The sequence below is a fragment of the Bubalus bubalis genome, chromosome 13, assembly GCF_019923935.1.
Source record: "Bubalus bubalis isolate 160015118507 breed Murrah chromosome 13, NDDB_SH_1, whole genome shotgun sequence".
In the NCBI taxonomy this organism is placed as follows: domain Eukaryota; kingdom Metazoa; phylum Chordata; class Mammalia; order Artiodactyla; family Bovidae; genus Bubalus; species Bubalus bubalis.
In genome coordinates, this window is record NC_059169.1 from 59,847,892 (window position 1) to 59,872,888 (window position 24,997).

The 24,997-nt window shown below is 46.3% G+C and overlaps 1 protein-coding gene across 1 annotated transcript in view; it reads left to right on the forward strand.

The window, feature by feature from the left end:
* Nucleotides 1-10,637, forward strand: part of LOC102406344 (WD repeat-containing protein 49-like) — a 45,015-nt gene extending 34,378 nt beyond the window's left edge. Inside the window, exons 16-20 of the mRNA XM_044926888.1 lie at nucleotides 1,107-1,146; nucleotides 1,753-1,841; nucleotides 2,440-2,610; nucleotides 4,708-4,765; nucleotides 10,430-10,637. Coding sequence (XP_044782823.1) covers nucleotides 1,107-1,146; nucleotides 1,753-1,841; nucleotides 2,440-2,610; nucleotides 4,708-4,765; nucleotides 10,430-10,637 — 566 coding nt within the window. The remainder of the gene's footprint in view (nucleotides 1-1,106; nucleotides 1,147-1,752; nucleotides 1,842-2,439; nucleotides 2,611-4,707; nucleotides 4,766-10,429) is intronic.
* The last annotated feature ends 14,360 nt before the right edge of the window (nucleotides 10,638-24,997 follow it).

The window sequence follows — 24,997 nt, forward strand, 5'->3', positions numbered from 1 at the left end:
TTCCATGCCATTCTCCCAAATCATCCCCCCCGCCACAGAGTCCAAAAGACTGTTCTATACATCTGCGTCTCTTTTGCTGTCTTGCATACAGGGTTATCTTCTTTTTAAAAATATGTCTTTTCTAATTTTTCTGGAGATATAATGCTTTGGTAATAACAGAATATGTTTAAAGTGTTAAAAGCCTTTCATACAGTTGTAGAAATGCTCATGTTTAGAAAAAAAATCAAGCAGCATGATAGAATATAAAATGAAAAGCAGTAGTTGTTTCTCTGACCTCCTCCATCACCCAGCCCAACTTTTCTGCATCCTAGCAACACTATTAATGAATTTCAATTTCCTTCCAGAAAGTTTCTATGCATGTGTATATATATAAAATATATACAGGAGCACATACACACACACCCACGATACATACTTTCAGGACTCATCTTTTCCTTTGTATCTTAGCCAGCTTTACATATAAGCATATTTAGGGGTTTTTCTTAGCATATTTGAATGGCTATATAATATTTCATTAAATATATTTCTATAAAGCCAATTTAGAGGCAAATATTCACCTACCTCCCCTTATTCACTTTTTCCTGTTCCACCACAGAAGAAGTTTAAATGCTAAAGTGTGAGAAATTGGAATTTAGAAGTAAGAGTGATTAGCCTTGCATTGGTCTTTACTCTGAGTACTGGGAACGTAGCTTTCACCAGGCTGTATTAAAAATTATCTTTTATTACTTTCCCACTCCTGCAGGCTTACCAAACCCTAAGTGCTAAAGGAAACTGTAGGGTGAGGACCTTGAACAGGCCCCATTTTATATATCTTTGGAGCTGGCATGGGGTCTTGCACATAGTAGATGCTTGATAAACTTGTATCAAATTAATGTAGCAAGACCGGCGACTTGTCACACCAGTACCTCTCTCTCTGCTAGACACTCATCCAGATCCAACCCCAACCTGCAGTGGCTGTTGCCCAGCGTCTAGCATCAGGGTGGGCCTCTCTCCCTGCTGGACCCTCATCCAGCTCCGACCCCAGCCTGCAGTGACTGTTGCCCAGCATCTACCATCAGGGTGGACCTCTCCCACCGCACTCAGCTGTGCTCTTTCCTCTGCTTTAGATGTGACATTCTGGCGGGCCCACATCAGCATGGTGACATTGTGAGTACCATCTATTTTACAGTTTAAGAATGTATAACAGAGTCAAAATACTTTTCCCAGCTTTGAGTAAATGGATTCTCTCAGAAGCCTTCTGAATTAACCAGAAGACAAGAGCAGTGCTATAATTCTGCTGCTGTGAGAACTGGATGTTTATGTTCCCTACACAGAGTAAAGGAAGAGATCCTAAGTAAGTTTTCTTATAAATGATGATTGTTTTCCTTGAATTGATCCACTATTTTAGTGTAAGTGTAGATACTTAGTATGTTTAAGATTTTTTTCACTGGAGTTAAAAGGAGTCAGTGCTGGCGTGGGGCCTGGACCCTGGTCAGAAGTTTCTTTCCAACCCGTTGGTGTTCCCACAGACCCATCAGTTCCCACAGTCCATGAAATGCTTCCAGTATATCTTGTCTGCTATCTTGGGACTGGAGTTGGGGCATCTGAAGGGAGTGTGGCATGGCAGGAGGCAGGGAGAGGCTGGTACCAAGAATAATCCAGGAAATGAACCTGGCTTCTATATTCCAGCTGTAAATAATGGGGTATTGACGCGTTGAGCGTTTCTTGCTGGGGCAGCCTCAGTGCTTCTCCCTTGCCCTTTCATCTCATTAGTTTGGAGCTGATAGAAGAAGAAGAGCTTCTGCTCTCATCCTCCCTGGACCGCACCGTGCGCCTGTGGAGCAGGGATGGGGCGTTCATCGGTAAGGACCGTCCACCTGGCCACCAGTTCAGTCCCAGTCTGGGGCCTCAGTTGAAGTCTCCATCGGGTCGTGAATTCTCTGAGGTCTAGGGTGTTGGTCAGATTAGGCTGACATGATGAAATAACTGCCATAGACTGGGCCGCTTAAGCCACAGAATTTTGTTTGTCACGTGTGTGCTACCCTGGAGACTGGAAGGCTGAGATCAGGGTCCCAGCATGGTCAGGGGCTGCTTAGGGGACTTTTCCTGGTTTGCAGATGAGCTCCTTTTATGGACACCTTTTGCTGAGTCTTTTTATGGCCCGGGGGCTTCCCTGATAGCTCAGTTTGTAAATAATCCACCTGCAATGCACGAGACCTCGCTTCAATTTCTGAGTCAGGAAGATGCGCTGGAGAAGGGATAGGCTACCCACTCCAGTATTCTTGGGCTTCCCTGGTGGCTCAGCTGGTAAAGAAAGAATCCACCTGCAATGCAGGAGACCTGGGTTCGATCCCTGGGTTGGGAAGGTCCCCTGGGGAAGGGAAGAGAGTTACACAAGAGTTAAGAGAAGACAGGTTACCTCCCATCTTATGCTTACTGTTTACCAATTTACTTTTCCAGGGACCTTTGGGCAGAGCAGCCCCTGGGATATTTTCACTCCTGCCTCCTGGAGCCACCCTAGAGTGCCCCATGAAGTCCTGACAGATCCCCAGAGCATGCCTGCTCACCCAGTGCTAGAAGGAGCTGTTCCTGCCACGTGCAGAGGAGAAGAACAAGACAAGGTGGTGGAAGGCAAGGCCAGTGCTGAGGTTGGTCCTGGCACATACAGTTCACCTGGGCTTGCTCATAGCTCCAGGCAGATTGGCACCGGTTATAAACTGCACCCTGAAAGGGTCAAGGCATGACCCAGAGAACCAAGTCAACTCAGTAATAAAAGCATATCCCAAGATCCTTCTACTGACCAGGGCCGGGGGGCTTACTGGTTCATCTGGGGGTAGTTGGAGCTGATCTCCCAGCATCACTTGACTGTCCCTCTTTTTCACCAGCAAAAAGGTTGTTGTCTGTGGCCTTGGAACACAGACAGACTCAGCACCATGCTCGACACTCTGTCACATCAGAGAGACAGACGCTGAAACTGCAGCCCGCAGCACACAGTCCCCATTAGGAAATACATTTTAACACAGGGCTTCCTGAGTGAAAGGAAGGAATAATGGGTTCAGTGCCTGGGTCCATGAAAGTCAATGTCAGAGCAAGAGATGGTGAAAAGACCCTGGTAGATGCAGTCTTGATTTAGAGCTCAGTAAAATATATGAATTTCCAGGAAATGCTTGCCCTTTAATAAACTGAAAAAAAGGTCATTTCATGAAGTATTGCTCACTGGTTATGTTACAACTCAAGGCAGAACACCTGCTCTGCCCACAAAATAATGTGTCTAGGATTTTGTATCTGCAGCCTCTTGGAATACTGATCACACAATGGATCCTCGTCACTGACATCTTCGTAGAGACACACTCAACATGGGGAATAGAGGGACCAGGCATGCATTGATCAAGAAAGCCTTCTGCCTTGACAGGGGCTCCCTCATTTCCCCATGTTGTTCTCATGAGCTTAACATGGTGCTTTCATAGCTCCGGGGAGGCTCAGAGTGCGTCTACATGGTACTATTGGCCTATTTAGAAATACAGTCATTTTGCTGTGCATTTGATATAGAGGGAAAAAAATGAGTTCATTAATTTAGATAGGCCCACAATTTGGAAACTAAAAGCGCAGAAAGGGGTGGGAAGAGAGGAAGGAAGAAGCAAATGAGGGAAATATGCTGATCAGCACAAAATCCAGGGTCCATGCTATACAGCACAGCAAACCTGGAGAAAATCAGACTGTGATGCAGGAAGCATCAGGCAGAAGGAGAGAGCGGGGATGGAGGAGGAGGAGGAAGCAAGACAAGGGGAGGGGGAGGAGAGGAAGGATACTCAGTTCAGCACAATCCAAATGCCCAACTCCTATGATGGGAAAGAGGGTCAAGCAACAGACTTCATGAGTGACCTTGATCTTGTGTAGGGAAAGCTGCTTCGACGTTTGTAGTTCTGTCCAGCTTGACCCCAAATGCCTCAGAAAACACTCTGTAAATTCTTTACAAGAAAAATGAACACACACACACACACACACACACACACACACAAAGAACCTGAGGAGCTCTTACGTAGTATATCTGGAGGGGATGTCCCTGGCAGTCCAGAGGTTAAGACTCCACACTTCCACTGCAGGGGGCACTGGTTTGATCCCTGGTCTGGTCAGGAAACTAAGATCCCCCATGCCTGAGGCACGGTCAAACAAAAAACAAAGCCCCCCCCCAAAAAAAAAACAAACAAACAAACCCAAGAAGCAAAGTGTTTGAAGCGCTGTTTATGAGTTAGGGTTAACTAAGGTCTGCTCTGAAGTTCGCCCTCATTAGCTGTGTGAGCTCCAGGAATCACTTCCACTGATTTGTAAAATGAGGAGTGGGGTTGGCTGATTTTCCAGTTTCATTTCAGCCCTAAACACGTGTTTCTCTGCACATCTATTTTGATTGGATTCTGGATGTCTGGAGTGATTTTTCCCAGCATACCAGCCTATCAAACACAACCACAAACTAAAATTAGTTGACTGAATGCAGAAAACAATTTACCTGGAAAACATCACAAATGATTTTGAGAGTTGAGTGAAAGCTCAGGGGAAAATGTTCTTGTTATCTCATGGATTCAGCCAGCCAGGGTCTTGTTCTAACACAGAAACTCCATGTAACTGGAGTTAAACTTGCTCCCCGTCACAGTGTGATCCTGGGTTTCTCTTCCCAAATCTGCTCCATCTCCTTCCAGCCTGAAAAGACCTCTGATCCTCACTTTCCATGAGACTGCGTCCTTGAAGTGAAGGAAGACTCCTGCGGCGGGGATGGATTCGGCAGTGACAGGTGAGCCAGGCTGAAGGTGAAATAAAAGGCAGCCTTTCCTGGCTGAGGGATCCAGGCCACTCTGTCATCATCATGAGTCATCTGTCCCTAAGCCCCACAGCCTGTGAGTACAGCAAGGTCACAACTCAAATCTCACCAGTTTAATGTCCTGCCTGCTCAGCTCAAGACACTCTCAGAAGTCCCTGTGTTGTCTAGCCATCACGTGCAGTCAAGGGCTACCTCATAGGGTCTTTGTCTTGAGCTTTGTGGCTATCGTTAACTGCCCACCAGGCTGTGTGAGGCTGGACCATCTCACTGTTCCTTCCTTGGGAGCTCCGTGCAACCCCTGAGAGGGTGGGGGGTCTGGGCCTGGGCTTCCAAAGCTGGGAGAACCTGGGCACCACCTTCTCCCCAAACTGGAGCCTGGCTTCTAAAGAGAAGTAAGGGGAGTGAATAACAACTCACTCCAGTTCCCCAGGCCCCACACCGGGCTTCTTGAGGGCCCATCACCAAGGCAACTATAGAAATGATCCCTTCAGTGTTCCCCGCCACTACTCTCATCACGGGGCTAAGATCAAGGTCGTGCACCTGCATGAGGGATGACCCCTGCCCCCCACCTCAACGTTCCCACTTTCTCGGTGCAGTGGCTCCGTGGTCATGAGCCCAGGCCCCTTCTGTATGCCTCTGCCCCCTCTCAGCTCTGGCTTCCAGGTTCACAGTGCTGTATGGTCCAGACAGCTGCTGGGGCCTCCTGCTTCACCCACACTCCAGGCAGCGGGAAGAAATGGCATGCAAATCAGGGGTCCACGACAGAGAGGGTGCACTTTCCAATCAGATCAATCCCCTTTACTGACTTTTCCAGGATGTCCTGAACACTTCTGCTCATGTCTTGGTGGCCAGAACTTAGTCACATGGCCACATCTCCCTGCAGGAGAGGCTGGGAATTCTGTAACTAAGGAGAACGGCAGGAGAGGGTTAGGGTAGACAACTAGAAATCTCTGTTCTGGGAGGTCAAATAGTTAAATGCTCTGGATGCCATCAGAGTCAGAGGGTGTCATACATAGAAACATCATTCATCATGCATTTCACAGCAGAGTCTTGAATTTAAAATTTTATTTGGGAGACCACTTGGCTTATCAGAACATGTCATGGGCTTTGGTTACAGTCACAGGTGTGTCTTTGAAAACACTGTGACCTCAGGTGAGACTCCCTGATTGTACAATCAACTCCCTGACTGTACATCTGCAGATTTCCCTGTGGGTCTGTGGTCTCATGAGATGGTGAATGTTGCCAGTGTGTTGGAGTCTGAGACTGGGAAGGAAGGGGGACCCTTGGGGGTTTGAGGGTGTGGCATCACCGACAGCATCTTCCTCGATGGTGGCAGCAGGATCATAGACATCCTCTACATACGTCCCCAGGACCTGCTGTGGTCTTAGGGGCCTCAGAGTGTTAGCCTGCCCTGGCTGCTGTGACAAGATACCAGAGACTAGGCGGCTCAAGAAACAGACATTTACTTCTCACAGTCCTGGAAGCTGGAAGGCCAAGTTCATGGTCACCACCAATTCCGTTCCAGGTGCAGGAGGGCCTTCTTCCTAGCTGGCAGGCTGGCACTTTCTCTGTGTCCTCACAGGGTGGAGACAGAGCAACCTCTATCCCCTCCTCCTCCTGTGAAGCCACTAATTCTATCAGAAGGGCCCCAGCCCCACAACCCCATCAACCCTAATTACCTCCCAAAGGCCCCCACCTCCAAATACCATCTCATTGGGGGATAGGGCTTCAACATGTGAATTCGGGCTGGGACCCAATTCTATCCAAAGCACTGAAAGTGTGGTGGGCTGTCAAGTGGGGAAAGACTCCACGACACCATAGACAAGCAGCTCCCATGCAGCAGGAGGGGCCAGGCACACTCTTACACTCTCTGGCTTCCACCGTCTCCAGGTAGAGACAGCAAGAGAAGTCGGCTCTGAACTCAGAGCTGGTTCTGATTCTCAGTCAATCTTCAGTGAGGGGCTAAATGAGTGGAAGAGAAAGTGGGAGATGTGTGCAGTGAGTGAGGACAGAATGGGGCTGCTTGGAGGGCCCCAAACAGGAGGCTGAACGGCAGAAACCCTCTCACCCAGCTGGATCAATATCAGTGCTTGTTGGGTTAATTTAAAAATACAGATGTTAAAGCAAGGGGCCATTAAAACATGATATGTACATCCTGTAAACATTTTACTTCAATTTGCAAGAATAGAACGTACAGTCATCCCCAATCTTTTGATGTAGGGCCAAGGCTTTTTCTTCGCATAAGAGGCAAGTTCAACACAGTCTGCCATAAATGCATTATTTATCGTTTTCAGTTTCTGCTTTTTTTAAAGTAGAGCTAGAACTTAAAGATATTTGCAAAGCAATGAGAGAGCACTAGACTTCTAGTTTTTTCTCTTTATAATTTCCCTCAAGCTTTAACAGTTGTCTCATCTATCCTCAATTCAACATGACCCTTCATCTAGTCTTTTCCAAGTATTCATCTTAGTTTTCACAAAGTTCTTTCACACTAATCTCATCAATTTTCATTTTGTTTAAATACGTTTATGATCACAATAAAATGTACAACTGGCATTCACAAGTTTGGGAGCAAACACAGCTGATTCTTGTTAAGTACACGACTCAACTCCCAGCCTTTGGGAGCAGAAGTACCATCTAGCAGACGTGAGTGTCTAGAGCATTCTGTGGGCATTTCGCAGGGTGTTTACAGAGTCCGTCAGTCCATCAGTTCAGTCAACAGAGTGTCCACCACACGTGATCCCCTGAGCAGCAAGGAGTCCCTAGAAATCAGATGGATGCTTTCTGTGGAGAGTTTGGCCACAGCACGGAGGCCAGGGAGGGAAAACGTGGGAGGAGGCAGGTGGTGTCTTCGTGGTTAGTCTCCCAGGTTAGCGCTACCTCACCTGCACCAGCTCCACCTCCGTGCAGCCCGACCTCCTCCAACAGCACCAGCCTCCTCCAGGGTCAACCCCTGTCCAGAGTCTTCCACCAGGCCCATAACTGACAGCAAGGTGGGGAACTGCTCCATGACTTGGCTTCATCCTCACAGGCTTCTGGGGACGTACTCCTTTTTATCTTTAATTTTATTTTGTATTGGAGTATAGCCAATTATCAGTGTTGTGATAGTTTCAAGCGAACAGCAAAGGGACTGGGTCATACAGGTATCTATTCTCCTCTTAACTCCCCTCCCATCCAGAATGCCACATAACATTGAGCAGAGTTCCTTGTGCTATACAGTCGATCCTTATTGATTATCCATTTTATTTTACTTTATTTTAGTTTTTAATTTTTATTTATTTTTGGCTGTGCTGGGTCTTTGTTGTTACACGTGGGCTTTTTTCTAGTTGTGGCGAGTCAGGGCTACTCTCTATTGGTGCGTGGGCTTCTCACGGTGGTGGCTTCTTTTATTGCAGAGCACGGGCTCTAGGGTCTACAGGCTTCAGTAACTGTGACAAGTGGGCTCAGGAGTTGCGGCTCCCAGGCTCTAGAGCACAGGCTCAATAGTTGTGGCTCATAGAATTAACTGCTTCATGACATGTGAGATCGTCCTGGATCAGGGATTGAACCCAGGTCTCCTGCATTGGCAGACAGATTCTTTACACTGAACCACCAAGGAAGCCCCTGGTTATCCATTTTAAACACAGCAGTGTGTACATGTCCATCCCAAACTACCTAACTATCCCTTCCTCCCATCCTTCCCCTCAGTAATCATAAGATCATTCTCGAAGTCTGTGTGGTGCATACTCCTTGTTATCTCTACCTAAAGATGAGGAAACCAAGCCTTAGGGATGAATTGTGATTTGCCTAAAGTTAAACCACTGGTCAATGGGAAGGCAGGAACATGGCCCCACCGTCTGTCCACTCCCTCACAGTGAAAGGACCAGGCCTTGGAGAAAGGCTTCTGTATGAGCATAGAAAAGAAGGAAGTAGAAGCTGTTGGCAGTGGGCAGATTACTGCGGAATGAGGACTCCTCCCCAGAGGGCAGCCCTGAGTGACGGCGTCAGTGTTACTCGCTGAGACACACCAGGGCCGGGGTTCCTGGAGTGAACAGGGGTAGAGAGGTGGCCAGGAGTGGGCGCTTTCCAGGCTGTGCAGGGTGAAGTGAGGCCAGGAGAGACAGATGGGGAGACCACCTCCACAAACACACACCAGGAGGCGAGTGGGTGACAGAGACTGCGCCTGGAACTCAGGGCTGGAGACACCACTGGGCTCCCCAAGAAGCAGTGGGTGCTAACAGAGCAGGGTTGAGGGAAAGGCCAGAGAATCGGTGATCGGGTGCAGAGTTGTGCCTTAGAGACAAACCTTGTGCTGGTTAAGATTCCCCAGGCCCCGATAGGCCAAGTATGTGCTAATTTGGTCTCAAGGTTTGTGAGAAATTGTCAGTAGAAACTGTCAGTGAATATTTTAGGAAAAGTGTGTTCAGCATTCACTCTGCACTGTTTGCTGTGGTCCGCTCTGCTCTGCTGGGCACGGGGCTGTGATGGGACCCTGGGATATAGCCAGGAATGCAGAGGAGCCTGTGCCCTGAGGATCTGTGCTTGGGAGGGCAGAGGGGTCTCTCGGCTCCGCCCCTACTCTGCCTGGATATCCCTGAAGGAGGGTACAAAGCATTGTGGGAGCACCAGTGGCAGGGGTCGAGGAGGCCTCCTGGAAGAAAGGAGTTCACACTCAGACCCTAAAGACAGGAAGGGTGCAGCCATTCCAAAGGAAACCCTAAGAGAAGGAAGAGCTGCTACAACACAGGTGGACCATGAGGACATTATGTTCAGGAAGATAAGCCAGTTATAGAAGGACAAATGCTGTGTAATTCCACTTACACAAGGTTTCTAGAGTAGTCAAACTCACAGAAAGTGAAAAAGTGGAATGGTGATTGCCAGGGGCTAGTGGGGAGGAGAAGGGCAAATTCTTTTTTACTGAGTACAGAGTTTCAATTTTGCAAGATGACAAGTGTTCCAGAGATGGACAGTGGTGATGGTTGCATGACCATGTGAAAGCACTTAATGCCACAGAGCTGTGCACTTAAGGTGGCTAAGATGGTAATTTTATGTTCTGCGTTGTGTTAGTCACTCAGTCATGTCCAACTCTGCAACCTCATGGACTGTGGCCTGCCAGGCTCCTCTGTCCATGGGATTCTCTGGGAAAGAATACTGGAGTGGGTTGCCATGCCCTTCTTCAGGGTATCTTCCCACCCCAGGGATCGGATCCAGGTCTCCTGCATTGGAGGTAGAATTTTTTACCATCTGAGCCACTAGGGAAGCATATTTTACCCCAATTAAAACTTAGAGAGAGAGAGAGAGAGAGAAATAAAGGCAGAGCATGGCCCCAGGCAAGGCAGAAAGGGGAGCTTCTGGGAGCTCTGAGCTGGGTTGGCACAGAACTGGGCAAAGGTGACGGTGGCAGGGACCTGGACGTGAAAGGAAGGTGTTTGAGAAGTGGAAGTAGATGGCTTTTCAACGTGTTCAGAGATCAACAGGAGGAAAGACCTGGTGATGGAGGATCAAGTAGAAAGAATCAGTGTTTACATGTCTTTGCAAGTGGACAACCTGCTTTGATGATGGGGCCCACGGTGCTCGACCAGGGCTCACGTGGAAGCAGGGGGCAGCAGTGAGCCCCCAGGTGCCTGAGGAATCTGCACTCACCTGCTTCCTTTCCTCCAGGCCGCCCTTGGAGCAGAGCAAGCCTCCCCGGGGCACACCTGCGCTGGGGACCCCCAGCATCTACCAGAGCCTCCAGTGCCACCAGGTCCCCTGCCTATCAGCGCTCCCAGAGAAGCTGGATTTGTCCATCCTTGGTGCAGATATGTTTAACTTAGATTTTCTTACACAAGAAAAAGAAGGAAGTGAGGCTGCCCAGAAAGCGTACTGATCACATAGCAGTTTCCTCGTTTGAGTTCTGAAGAAACCAGCCTGCTGTTTTCTTTCCTTGGCAAATTCTTCTTCCCCGGTTAATCAAGAAGTCTGACTGAGATTAAGCTTTGCCCGACAGGGGCCAAAAAAGAACAAAACAAGAAATGATTTCAGCCAACACGGGCCTTTTCCCAAAGCAATTAGAGCTTGGACTTAAGCAAACAAATCAGATTCGAGGTCTTCCTTCCTCAGAAGCTGTTATTCCATGGAGTGAAGATTGCCCAGGACAAATGGGTCCTGAAACAGCTCCCCTAGAACCCTGAATATCACAACAGCAGCTGCCCACAGCTGGGCCGAGGACAGCAGGAGAGAGAAGGGAGGTGTTGAAAAGTAAATAACAGCTTTGAAAGCCTGCTTTGTGCCCGGCAAACCTTGGTTAAGATCTTAGATGGATCATCTCGCTCACTCCTAATAGCAATGTCAGGAATGGATGCAGTTATTGTCCCATTTTTCCAACAGGGACACTGAGGCTCCAGGAAGCAAAGTGATTTGCCAGTGGTTCACAGTCAAGTAAATGATACAAGGAAATCAGAGCCCAGGCCCCTGACTATCAACAGCAGTGACTCTCGGAGAAGAGGGAATAACATCGGAGGGCCAATGGTCTCTCCTTTCCAAGCATGGCCCTAGAGCAGTCACTTCAGAGCTGTGAGCCATCTCAACAATAGTAGGAAAAGAATAACAACACAGCTGCTGCCGGTTACAGAGCGCTGATCTCTTCATGGACATCATTTAATCCTCAAAGCCGCCTGGAGAGGGTATGTCTGCACTTTACAGATGAGAAAATCAGTCCTCAGAGAAATTAAATACTTTGCCCAAAATCACACAGCAAAGGGATTAAAAGCCCTCAAAATTCAAACTTAAATTTGGCCCCAAACAGTGGATTATTAATCTCTACTCTGACTCAGAGCCATCATTTTACAAAGACCTTGTAGCAAAGAGAGCCCACAACCGCACAGCTGGGAAGCCTCCTGCCCACCTCCCCCAGTCCAGCATGTTCTAGAACCAACTCACCCGCCTTGGGTCAGCCCATGACCTTATCCTTCTCAGAGGGGCAGGATGGTGCTGTCCTAGCCAGGCCTATTTCACTGGACCTGGGCTCTACAGGACCAAGGAGAAGCATCCCCCCAGAGCATATACCCACTTCTAGACCATGCTGCAGATCTCGGGAATTTGAGATCTCATGCCCAAGTGGCCCCGAGTCCACGTTCAGAGCCTGAGCAGCTTCCCCAGGACCTGTCCATCCACAGAGTACTACACGGTCCCAGGCTCTCAAGGTGGCTGAGGGACGGTGTTTGCTGGGTGCAGACAGATATTGGACATTCTGGCTGGGGGGTGCCTGCATATTCATGCCGAGGTCCTCACGGTGCAGGGAGAAGGAGGGCCAGCCAAGGTCTGGGATCCAGGGGCCGACTGTCCGTGCATTGCCAGATCCGCCATGGAACTATGAGGACCCCAAGAATTCTACATCCAAACTGGCCTTCCAGGGCGTCACGGAATGGCTAAGGTAGAAAGACCGAACACTTACCATGTATTAAATATTTTATTTAAGTTTGTTAACTTGACACTTAATGTTTAAAAACTGGGTCTCCATCTGTACTCTTGTCCTGGATCCCCCAAATACTAGGGGCGAGATTGCCCTGACTTCCTGCTCATTTATCAGACTCCTCTAACCCCACACCTCAAGAACTTAGGGACTTCAATCCCCCTTGACAGACCATCCTTGCCAAGACTACTGGATCCTCACTGGGCACTTTTTAGGACTCCCAGCCCTGCCTCCACCCCCACCATGACTGACAGTTCACATGTGTCTGAATTGCCAGCTGCTCTGCTACCAAGTTAAATTGTCTGATTTCCTCCAGGATCTTTCTGACCCAATTAGCCAGGAATCCAGACCTGGGCCCCTCCAGCTCGTGCTTGTGGAGAACCTTCACATCAGTGAGGACTTACCCACAAGGAAATCCAAGCTAAACAAACTTAGGCCAATATATATATATATATATATATATATATATAGACTCCTAGAACTTCAGGAAAAACTATGACTAGGAATTTAAAAACCCCATCAGGACTGTCCTTCCAGCTCTCGCCCCTGCCGTGCTGCCTGTCTTCTCTCTGCAGACCAGTTCCCTCCACGTTGCAGGAAACAGGGCCACAACAATTTCCAGGTTTAATCTGCAGCCTTAGCTTCACAGAGAGACGGACTTCGAGTTCTCTCAGGTTCCAAGTCCCAGATTCCCAGCAAAGGCACTGGCTGGCAGATCCCCAGGTCTGCACTTACTTCGGCCTAACCAACTGAAGTCTGGGGCTGGTTCCTTTAGAATGGCTCTTCTGGGGCTGCCCCGATGGTTCAGCAATTAAAACTTTGAGCTTCCAATGCAGGAGACAAGGGTTTGATCCCTGATCAGGGAATTAAGATCCCACATGCCACTGGGCCAAAAAATTAAAATTAAAAAAAAAAAAAAAAAAAAAACAGAGCCATGGGGATGAAAAGGCCCTGCGGTCACTGTTACCCAGAAAGAAAAGAACAGGACATTGTGTGCACAGACACAGTGTCTTAAAGTCTATGATCAAGTTGCATTGTCTCGGACTATGAGACTGTTTCTGTCTGCCTACCCCTTCCCTCCCCATCCCCCTCGGTCTGCTTTTCCTTCCTTCCTTCCTGACCTGGGTTTGAATTCTGAGTTTTCTCCTTCACACTGAATCCAGGCTCCAGAGGCACAGAGGGGACCCAGTCCCAGCTCTGGCATCAACTTGCTAATGGGCCAGAGCAAATTATGACTTTATCCTTCTGCCTTAATTTCTTCAGCTGTTAAAAAGGCAGTGGGGGAGCAGACAGGTTTCCCTTCTCTGTTTCTAGATCTTTGAGCAATCAGCCTAACTTGTCCAGACCTCTTTTTCCACCCTACTTTTCATAAACCTTTAAACTGGATTTCTATTTTAATGAAATATTCGTTTCTAATCCTTGATTTTTGAACCAGAGCATTTAGAGTTTAATCCTCAGGGTCCTAGCCTGCCTGCCTGGTACTGTTTTCAACTGAGAGCTCAGCGTTGTTTCGCTGAGGGCTGTGTTGCCTCTGTTAACTAATCCCATGAGGAAATAACACCATTATACAAAGTCAGCGGTGTTCAGAGTGAAACCTATCTTATAAATCAAGCCAAACAGGATTCCAGATGCTGCTTCCAATTGGTCTGGCCTTGTTGGAAAAAAACAGGGCAAAGTCATGAAACAAAGGAGTGAACATCTGACTTTTGTCTGTCCTGGCTCCTGAGTGGGGAATTGCCTCCTCCTCCCCAGATCTGACCCCAAGTTTGTGAGCCTGACAGTCCTGGTGTGAGTGACCTGCCATCAGTTATGAAGGCTAGTCAGGATCCTGGTGGCTAATCAGTGGTATCATAGGATTAGACTGTCTTCTCTCCTCCTGTCTGGACAACCCAAAGGAGCACTTCTTGGCTAAGCCTCAGGACACAAGCTGTTTGTTTTTTCTACCCCTATTTGGTAGAAAATAGGGCCCCATCAGGACTTGTGGGAGGTCAAGTGATTAGCACTTGGAGCTTCCACTGCAGGGGGCACGGGTTTGATCCCTGGTTGGGAGACTAAAATCCTGCACCGCTGCATGGTGCGGCCAAAAAGAAAGAAAAAATAACGAAAACAGGGGCCCATCAAGGAGGGACTGTGGTCTTTTTTCCACTTCAGATGCTCAGGAGGAGCCTGGCTACAGTTCCTGAAAGCGTGGTCAGGTCCCTCTGAGATTCAGGATGGGGCCAGGATCATTCTTCTAGATCCTGGAGGCCACTCTGTGTTTCCTGAAACCTGACTGCTTGGGGACCCCTTCCAGGGACCATCATCATCTTCCCTCCATCCCTCACACACCACCACCACCCCCGCCCTTGCTGAGCTCAGGTGAAACCTGGGCCCACCCTCCCCTCGGTTTCAAGAACCCCAAGAGAATATTTTGTAGCTTATCACACCTTCCTGGACCTCCCATCCTGAAACTCACCCATCAGCCTCCCTTCTTCCTTCTACCTCCTATTCGTGGACTCTCATGAAGAATGATGCCATCTGTGTGCATCTTTATGACAATCAAAGGTGTTACTAGCTTAATTTTCCTAGACAAAACCAAAGCAAGCACACTGCATCTGGGAGATGTCTCTCTGGTGAAGCACAGGCAGGAAAACATTGCAAGAAAGATACAGGCAATATTTTTTTCTTTCACGGTGGAGCACTGTATGAACTGAATCATGGCCAGCCACAGATAACAAGTTCCAATTCCTGGAAGCTGTGAATGTGACCCTATTGGGAAATAAGTCTTTGCACATGTGTTTAATTCAGGCTCATGGGATGATTTTACTAAGGATTTTCCAGGTGGGTCCCCAAGGCCATTGCCAGGGTCCTTATGAGAGGCAAAGGGAGATGGCAGGGACACAAAAGGGAAAAGGTGAGGGAGAAACAGAGGAAAAGAGGGAATACAAGCCAGAGAATGCCTGGAGCCACCAGAGGCTGGAGGAGGAAAGGGAAATTCTGCCCTTGGAGGGAACCGGGGCCTACCAACAACTTGATTTGAGACTTCAGGCTTCCAGATCTGTAGGAGAATAAATCTCTGTTGTTCTAAGCCACACAGTTTGTGTTTACTGGTTACACCAGCCTCGGGAAATGAATACAGACTCCAAGGTTTCTAGAATGGGACATGGTTTTCCTTCTCAAGAATGTGAGAGGGACTTCCCTGTGGTCCAGTGGCTAAAACTCCATGCTCCCAATGCAGGGAGCTGGGGTTCAATCCTGGTTGGGGAACTAGATCCCACATGCCGTAACTAAAAAAAAAAAAAAATCCTGTGTGCTGCAACTAAGACCTGGCATAGCCAAATAAATGAATATTTTTTTAATAAAAAAGAAGGCAAAGAATGTGGTATCTGGCCAGCACCTGTTATTATTTCATTTATTCCTTTAGTTAACATTTCACCTATGCATCAGGCTGTACCCTAAGCTCTGGAGGACATGGATAGTATAAGAAACTCTCTTCCTGTCTTAGGAGCACACAGCGCACTGGGAGAGAGAAATGTAAAGAGATCACTGTTATTGCTGTTGTTTAGTTGCTCAGTGATGCCTGACTCTTTGTAGCCCGATGGACTGCAGCACACCAGCTAGGCTCCTTTGTCCTTCACTATCTCCTGGAGTTTGCTCAGATTCATGCCCATTGAGTCAGGAGCAGACACAAAGGGAGCTCCCCAGGGAGAGTTAAGGGATGTTGGCAGGTTTGGCCAGGATTCCTGGGGAGAGAGAGGCCTAGGGAGGGAGTAAAGGGGTCTGGCTGTGGGAGGTGGGGCCAGTGAGGTGTGTGTGTGTGTTTCCTCTTCTGGGAGCTGCAGCCCCCTGTTCTGAGAAGTGACCTCCCCTCTACCCCACCCACCACTTTCAGGGCAGTGGCCGAGCTCTTACAGAGCCCACCCCTGGGCATATTTGGTCCCCAGGAGGGTCCCCATCACAAATGTTCTCTGGACTCTTTGACACAGGGAGGTATGTGTCTGCTGGGGGCTTCCCGTCCCACCCAGGAAGCAAAACTTCAGCAAGCACAGTGGGGAAGGGCAGGGGCTTCGTTTTCTGTGTTTTGCAAGCTCTTTAATGATGCACCATAAACCTGGAGGCCTGCTTAGTGTCATGAAGGCAACGGCCCCTCCAGAGGGCCCAGGGCTGCCGGGCAGAGAGAAATTCCAGGAAGACAAGCACTCCTGGTGAGCATGACCAGAACACATTAGCTGTTCGTGGGAAGTGTGTAGATCAGCTATGTGCAGGGCACACACCTATGTTCCATTAAAACAATAGCAATTGTCAAGCAGAGATCTTCTATTCTAGTTTTTAAATAATTTAAAAATGTTTTATGTTATATGGAGTATAGTTGGTTAGCAATGCTGTGTCCGTTTCAGGTGTACAGCAGAGTGATTCAGTTATGCATATACAAGTATCTATCCTTTTTCAAATTCTTTTCCCATATAGGTTATTATAGAATACTGAGCAGAGTTCCCTGTGCTATACGATAAGTCCTTGTTGGCCTAGATCTTATTTTTGTGGCTGTTAAGCATTGGGACTGTTTATGCCTGGTCATATATTGCATCCTAGTGGAAGAAAGTTTATGACCTTATCACTGGATCAACCCAGTGGCTTTTATAAAGATGTAATTTAACAAGTACATTCTACAAATTTTATATGAACCTTTTGGTTGATGAGCCACATGTAATGCTGCTTTTGTCTATTTAAGTGGATAGAAGTACTAACAAAAATTATTTGATAAAGACCATCTGCTAGTTCTTCTTCTTCTTTTTTTTTTTTTTTTTTTTGCTAGTTCTTCTAATAAAGCTATCCTTTAGGCAAAACATTTACATCTAGTACTGCTATTTTTGCTGTTGTTTAGTTGCTAAATCGTGTCCAACTCTTTGCAACCCCTTGGCCTGTACCCTGCAAGGCGCCTCTGTCCACTGGATTTCCCAGGCAAGAATACTAGTGTGGGTTGCCATTTCCTCCAAACCTGCATCTTCTGCTTAGCAGGCAGATTCTTTACCACTGAGTCACCTATAATATTGCTATAAAATGCCCCAAATTCTGAAACAAGACTGGTTTCATTTTTAAAAAGTGTTGAGCAGATTATGAAAACCAAATGAAGCATATAATCCCTGATTGTATCTTGAATCCAAAAAAATAGTTGTAAAGGACATTTGGGGGACATTGAACCTGATAATACTATCATGCCCACAAGAGAGTCCTCAGACTTGAAACCAGACTTGCTGCTGGGAAGACGAGGTCCCTATGCTAAGAGGCTTTGTGGTGAAGATGTTGGGTGAGTCTTGCAGTAACTGGTCCTGGGTTCAGCGCACTAAGCTTTCAACTTCTCTAAATTAAAAGGTGGAGCATTAAAAAAAAGAATGCTACTCTGGGACTGTTATCATTTGAAAGGAAAAGAAGATTATCAAAGCGGCTCTTGCAGAGAAGGTTTTTATGTTAATAGACAATCCACCAATTCTGACAATCACCATCTTTGGAACTGGGAAGATATTGTCCCCTGTTTATGGACTGTCAAGTCGGCGTGATTCCCCAGAGACATCTGTGACCCCATCTGGCTTTCTGAACATTCCCTGGCCTGGAAGTGGTTAGCAGAGAGGTAGCCCTGGGCAGTGAAAGCAGATGCTGCGTTTCCACTAAACCCATAGTGAGTGGCTGGTTGGTTCACCGAGCAGGAAGAAAGGCATGAGCTGACTGCCTGTGTCATTTAAAAAGCCACACGTTCCACAGAAAACATTAAAGGGAAGAATTTTTTAAAAAACTGGTGTGTTTGTGTGTGTGTGCAGTGGTGGGAGGTGAGGAGTAAACAGGATATACACTGACGGTGAAAAAGAAAACTAGCAAGGGCCAGACAGAAGACAGAGCCCTCTGGTCATGGCTATGGTAACCTTCACCGGGTGTCTGCCCTGAGTCAACATCACCAATTAAAAGACGCTGGCTCCTTGGAAGAAAAGTTATGACCAACCTAGACAGCATATTAAAAAGCAGAGACATTACTTGACCTACAAAGGTCCATCTAGTCAAAGCTATGATTTCTCCAGTAGTCATGTATGGATGTGAGAGTTGGACCATAAGGAAAGCTGAGAGCAGAATTGATGCTTTTGAACTGTGGTGTTGGAGAAGACTCTTGAGAGTCCCTTGGAGAGCAAGGAGATCAAACCAGTCAATCCTAAAGGAAATCAGTCCTGAATATTCATTGGAAGGACTGATGCTGAAGCTGAAACTCCAATACTTTCACCACCTGATGCAAAGAGCTGACTCATTGGAAAAGACCCTGATGCTGGGAAAGATTGAAGGCAGGAGGAGAAGGGGACAACAGAGGATGAGATGGTTGGATGGCATCATTGACTCGATGGACATGAGTTTGAGCAAGCTCCAGGAGTTAGTGATGGACAGGGAAGCCTGGCATGCTGCAGTCCATGGGGTCACAAAGAGTCAGACACGACTGAGCAATTGAACTGAACTGAACACCACCAAACACTTCTCTCCTTTAATCCTTACAATCACTTCACAGAGAGACAAACCCATCTCACAGAGGAAACTGCCCGGGGAAAACCAATGCCAAGGCCGTGCTGAGTGTAAAAAGTGGAGCCAGAAGGTAAAGCAACGAGTGCTTGATGAAAAAGCCACACAAACACTTACTTTACCATCCAGTGTGTGTGTATGTTAGTCACTGAGTCGTGTCCAACTCTTTGGACTGTAGTCAGTTAGGCTCCTCTGTGCATGGAATTCTCCAGGCAAGAACACTGGAGTGGGTCGCCATTTCCTTTTCCAGATCTCCCAACCTACGGATCGAACTTGGGTCTCCTGCATCACGGACAGATTTTTTACCATTTGAGCCACTGTTCAGTTCAGTTCAGTCGTGTCCGACTCTGCTAGGCTTCCCTGTCCATCACCAACTCCCAGAGTTTGCTCAAACTCATGTTCATCATGTCAGTGATTCCATCCAACCATCTCATCCTCCGTTGTCCCCTTATCCTCCCACCTCCAATCTTTCCCAGCATCAGTATCTTTTCCAATGAGTGGGTTCTTCTCATCAGGTGGCCAAAGTATTGGAGTTTCAGCTTCAGCATCAGTCCTTCCAATGAATATTCAGGACTAATTTCCTTTAGGACGGACTGGTTTGATCTCCTTGCAGTCCAAGGGAGTCTCAAGATTCTTCTCCAACACCACAGTTCAAAGCATCAGTTCTTCGGCGCTCAGCTTCTTTATAGGCCAACTGTCACATCCATACATGACCACCAGAAAAACCATAGCTTTGACTAGACAGACCTTTGTCAGTCAAGTAATATCTCTGCTTTTTAATATGCTGTCTAGATTGGTCACAGCTTTTCTTCCAAGGAGCAAGAGTCTTTTAATTTCATGGCTGCAGTCACCATCTGCAGTGATTTTGGAGCCCCCAAAAATAAAGTTTCCCCATCTATTTGCCATGAAGTGATGGCTGGAGGAAGCACAAGCTGGAATCAAGATTGCTGGGAGAAATATCAATAACCTCAGAGACAGATGACACCACCCTTGTGGCAGAAAGTGAAGAAGAACTAAAGAGCCTCTTGAAAGTGAAAGAGGAGAGTGAAAAAGTTGGCTTAAAGCTCAGCATTCAGAAAACTAAGATCATGGCATCTGGTCCCATCACTTCATGGCAAATAGATGGGGAAACAGTGGAAACAGTGGCTGACTTTATTTTTCTGGGCTCCAAAATCACTGCAGATGGTGATTGCAGCCATGAAATTAAAAGACGCTTACTCCTTGGAAGGAAAGTTATGACCAACATAGACAGCGTATTAAAAAGCAGAGACATCACTTTGTCAACAAAGGTCTGTCTAGTCAAGGCTATGGTTTTTCCTGTGGTCATGTATGGATGTGGGAGTTGGACTATAAAGGAAGCTGAGCACCAAAGAATTGGTGCTTTTGAACTATGGTGTTGGAGAAGACTCTAGAGTCCCTTGGACTGCAAAGAGATCCAACCAGTCCATCCTAAAGGAGATCAGTCCTGGGTGTTCATTGGTGGGACAATGTTGAAGCTGAAACTCCAATCCTTTGGCCACATGATGTGAAGAGCTGGCTCATTTGAAAAGACCCTGATTCTGGGAAAGATTGAGGGCAGGAGGAGAAGGGGACAACAGAGGATGAGATGGTTGGATGGCATCAGCGACAATCAACATGGGTTTGGGTGGAGTCCGGCAGTTGGTGATGGAGAGGGAGGCCTGGCGTGCTGTGATTCATGGGGTCACAAAGAGTTGGACATGACTGAGCAACTGAACTGAACTGATGGGACCAGATGCCATGATCTTAGTTTTCTGAATGTTGTTGAGTTTTAAGCCAACTTTTTCACTCACCTCTTTCACCTTCATCAAGAGGCTCTTTAGTTCTTCTTCCCTTTCTGCCATAAGGGTGGTGTCATCTACATATCTGAGGTTATTGATATTTGTCCCAGAAATCTTGATTCCAGCTTGTGCTTCATCCAGCCTGGTATTTCGCATGATGTACTCTGCACTAGGGAAGCCCAACTGCCTTCTAACTCAGCTGGAGTCAAGACTCAGTACAGAGGGGGTTGTTTTCTGATTATCTGCACTTTACTTATTTTTAATAATAAAAGACAAAACCATATTTGTAGGAGATGTCTGGGATGGAGGATGTATTTGTACAGAAGTTGTTGGGGTGAGGGGTAGTAAACATCTATAGCCAGTGAGAAAAAGCTAAGTACAGAAACACATAAATGGATAAGCACATCAGTTTATCCTTCAAATACAGCATCAATGATCATAAATGAAACTTCTAGTTCTTAGGGCTGAGATGTCAGTTATCACATAGGATGGCTCACAGTCCAGTGGTCCTTCAGTTCATACATTACAGTCATCTGGATGCTTCATTCCCATCCAGACCAATTCAGTCAGAATCTCTGAGGGTGGGTTCATATTTTTATAAGCCCCTGAGAAATTCCGAAACACAGCCAGTGTTCTGAATCACTATTTCTAATATATTGGTCAAAGAAAAGGCAAGCTTGTTTCTTGTTCTTCAAAGGAACAATTGCAATTGTCAAACAAAAGCATTCAATAAATAATTCCTCGCCTCCTTCTAATGCACTGATATTAGGGAATATCAAGGAAAGATTCTGATCTTGATCAGGTTTGAAAACACCAGATTAAGAATATTTATTTAGTAAAGAAAAGCTGTAGTGTTTCATGTAAGTACAGGGTTGGAAAACTGGGTACAGCCTGGTGAAAACACAGCAAATGCTGAACATGATTGACCTTTATGGGTAATTTCAGAGAAAAGATACGGAGAACTCACATTTACAGTCTTCAGTGAGGATGAAACTGTGTGTTGACGGTGCTGATCAACTTCTCGGCCTGGGTAAGTGCATGCTATGGTCACTCTACTACCCCATACAGAAGAACGGGGGCTTTGGAGTCTGTCAGAAGTTCTGATTAACCTTTTAACTTGGTCAGATGACCTTTCACGTCGCCTTCCCACCAATAAAAGAGTTGAGAGAATTATCATGATCCCTGAGGAAGAGCACAGAGCCGGCTCACTAGAATGCATTCAGTAAGTGCCAGTATACTTCCTTCTCTTTGTGTAGGATTTTGAAGTCCAAAGCCACTTTCCCTAGAGCTGAAGTCCTCAAGGGACAGGGTCATTTGTGGTTGTCTCAACAAGGGCTTCCAGTGGGTGGAGGGCAGGGATGCTGTTAAACGGGCCTCAGCGTTCAGGGTGGCCCCCACAACAAAGAACTACCTAGCTCATATAAACCACTGTGCATAATAAACAAGCAGAACACATCGTACAGCATAGGGAATCTAGCCGAAATGTTGCAACCTTAAATGGAATGTAAGGCGCACGTGTGTTCAGTCATGTCCGACTCTTTGCAACCCCGTGGACTATAGCCTGCCAGGCTCCTCTGTCCATAGGGTTTTTCAGGCACAAATACTGGAGTGGGTTGCCATTTCCTACTCTAGGGCATCTTCCCAACCCAGGGATCAAATCCACGTCTCCTGCAATGGCAGGTGGATTCTTCACCACTGCATCACCTGGGAAGCCCCAGGATAAATGGAGTATAATCTATAAACATTTTGAATCACTATGCTGAACACCTGAAACTAATATTGTAAATCAACTATACTTTAAAAATTCAAGTTAAAAAGTCCATGATGAACAAAATATCCCATTTTTACATAAAAACAAGTTGAGTGTTAAATTTTTTAATAATTACCCAGATTAAAATATCAATAGAGCTAAGGCTGAAAGACCCTGCCTTAGAGGAATCCACATCAGAAACAGACTCAGTTTACCTTCTCTAGATTTGGATGAGGAAATGGAGATTCAGAAAAGTTACACGATCTGCCTAAAAACCACAGTGCTGGAGCCAGTCGGGGTGGGAGCAGTAGTTTAGATTCTCGGATGAAAAACCAAATATTTTCCTACCCCCAAAATGTGCTCTTTCCATTATACTGCCACTAGTCCTTCAGCAGAAAAATTAAGGGGCCCATGTTATACTACAATTCTAAGAAAGTAAAACCACCAGTGACCAACAAAGCTAAATTTATCCTAAAGTTTTCAGTTATACTACACATGCTTATATTGTTCAAAGACCACATGCAGACTCAAAAATAATTGCGCTCAGTTGCTTCAGTCGTGTCCGACTCTGCGATCCCATAGACTGTAGCCCACCAGGTTCCTCTGTTCATGGGATTCTCCAGGCAAGAATACTGAAGTGGGTTGCCATTTCCTCCTCCAGGGGATCTTCCCGACCCAGGGATCGAACCTGAGTCTCTTATGTCTCCTGCATTGGCAGGCAGATTCTTTACCACTAGTTCTCTTTTAGCAAGCACCCAGGGCTAGTAAAAATTAGACCACAACAAAGCCACTGCACATAGCAATAGCATAGGGAAACTTTCTCATCATCCTGCCCACTGGGAGAAAACGAATCTCTCCAAACATTAAGACTCAGTGTTCCCCATAAAACTATGACATGACTGTTTTGTGCTGATTACATAAAGTAAGATATTTCTTCACAGCAAACACAAGCAAGACAGAAGTCTGGATGTAAATTGATTAAGTGGTTAATATCAAAAAAATTTTCTCAAAAGCTGCTGATAAAAGTGAGTGGTCATTGATCACGTTAACTGTGAAATTTATTTTTACTTTCAGAAAGTCTAACTGTCCACAGGTTACTTCATAGAGGGGTATATTACATTTCTTTTTGATAAGGAATCAAGGACAATGGAAATCAAGTCAGTTTTGGGGACATTACCCAAGAAAGCAAGTTAATTGTGGCTTTACCAGTGTTTAAGATGAACCAGATTCAGTGTTCAAAGTTCAACTACTAGAATGACTAGACATTTCCAGAAACAGTCCTCAAGTGACAATATAAAGGAAAATTATAAAATCTACTCCTTCGTTAAACAGAACATTTATCCAAACTGATCTAGGTCCTGGGGATTCTAGGTGATTACTAGGTATGATATTAACAAGTACTCAAAATAGTCAACGTGACAATGTGTTCACCCCACAGCCAAAAATGCGGTTCTGAGGCCTGCAAACTGTAGCAAGTTGAGCCATTTTTTTGAGATTCTGCTTCGTATTTATAGAAAAGTGACGCTACAGAAAATTTCTGACCATTTACAACTGGGTAGGTACTTTCTCTATTATCACCAGGCGCTATTTGGGGATAGATAAAAGAAAAAAAAAAAGTTTTTCCATTCATACTTTTAAAAATCTTTGTTTTTATGAGCTTCCTGATTGTACACAGAGAATTGTGTTCACCTCTCAACGGGTAAATGTATACGCACAGAATGTATGTTACCATGCATTAAGAGAACATAAGAAAAACCATGAAAACCCATAGATTACATATAAATGTAAGGTTCCAGATGGCAAGACTTAAGATATTACAAAGTGGTAAAATGTTTAACTACCTGGAGAATGGTTAAGATCCTTATGAAAGAAAGTGAAAGTGTTAGCCGCTCAGTCATGTTCAACTCTTTGGGACCCCATGGACCGTAGCCCAGCAGGCTCCACTATCCATGGGATTCTGCAGACAAGAGTACTGGAGTGGGTTGCCATACCCCACTTCTCCAGGGGATCTTCCTGACCTAGGGATTGAACCCGTCTCCTGCATTGCAGGCAGATTCTTTACCATCTGAGCCACAAGGAAGATTAAGAACACTTCATGAAAAAACTGATGTTTAAACATTACAAATGAGAATGAATATTCCATTCATGAAACACTAATGAGCAAATTTAGAGTGTGAAAGTTATCACTACACAAATGAAGACATGTCACTTAGGGTAGAATGGCTGTCCTGAGTGTAGGCTTTACACTCTGATCAACTTCCTATGTGATCTTGTAAATTTACTTTACCTCGTGGGTGGCAGCAGGTAGATGAACTCCACTGCTGGTGAGGGAGGGGACTGCTGCACATTGGTGTGCAGTGTGGTTGTCAGTTATCCACCCTAAGTATGCAGGCCTTCTCCCTACCCAACCCTCAACACAGCCTCAGTTTTGTCTTAAGTTTCACTGCAGCAGTGTTTAGCCTACAATAAAGCCCACCCATACTGGAACCAGTTAAAATATTTTTATGTATGGATCTTTTTATAATGGGACTCAGTATTACCAACAGTGAAGTGGCTTACACCTGACCAAGAATTTCCCTGGTGGTCCAGAGGTTAATAAAACTCCGTGTTTCCAATGTAGGGGGTGTAGGTTTGATCCCTGGTCAGGGAACTAGCTCCCACATGGCACATGGCCAGTCCAAAAGAGTATATGGAAC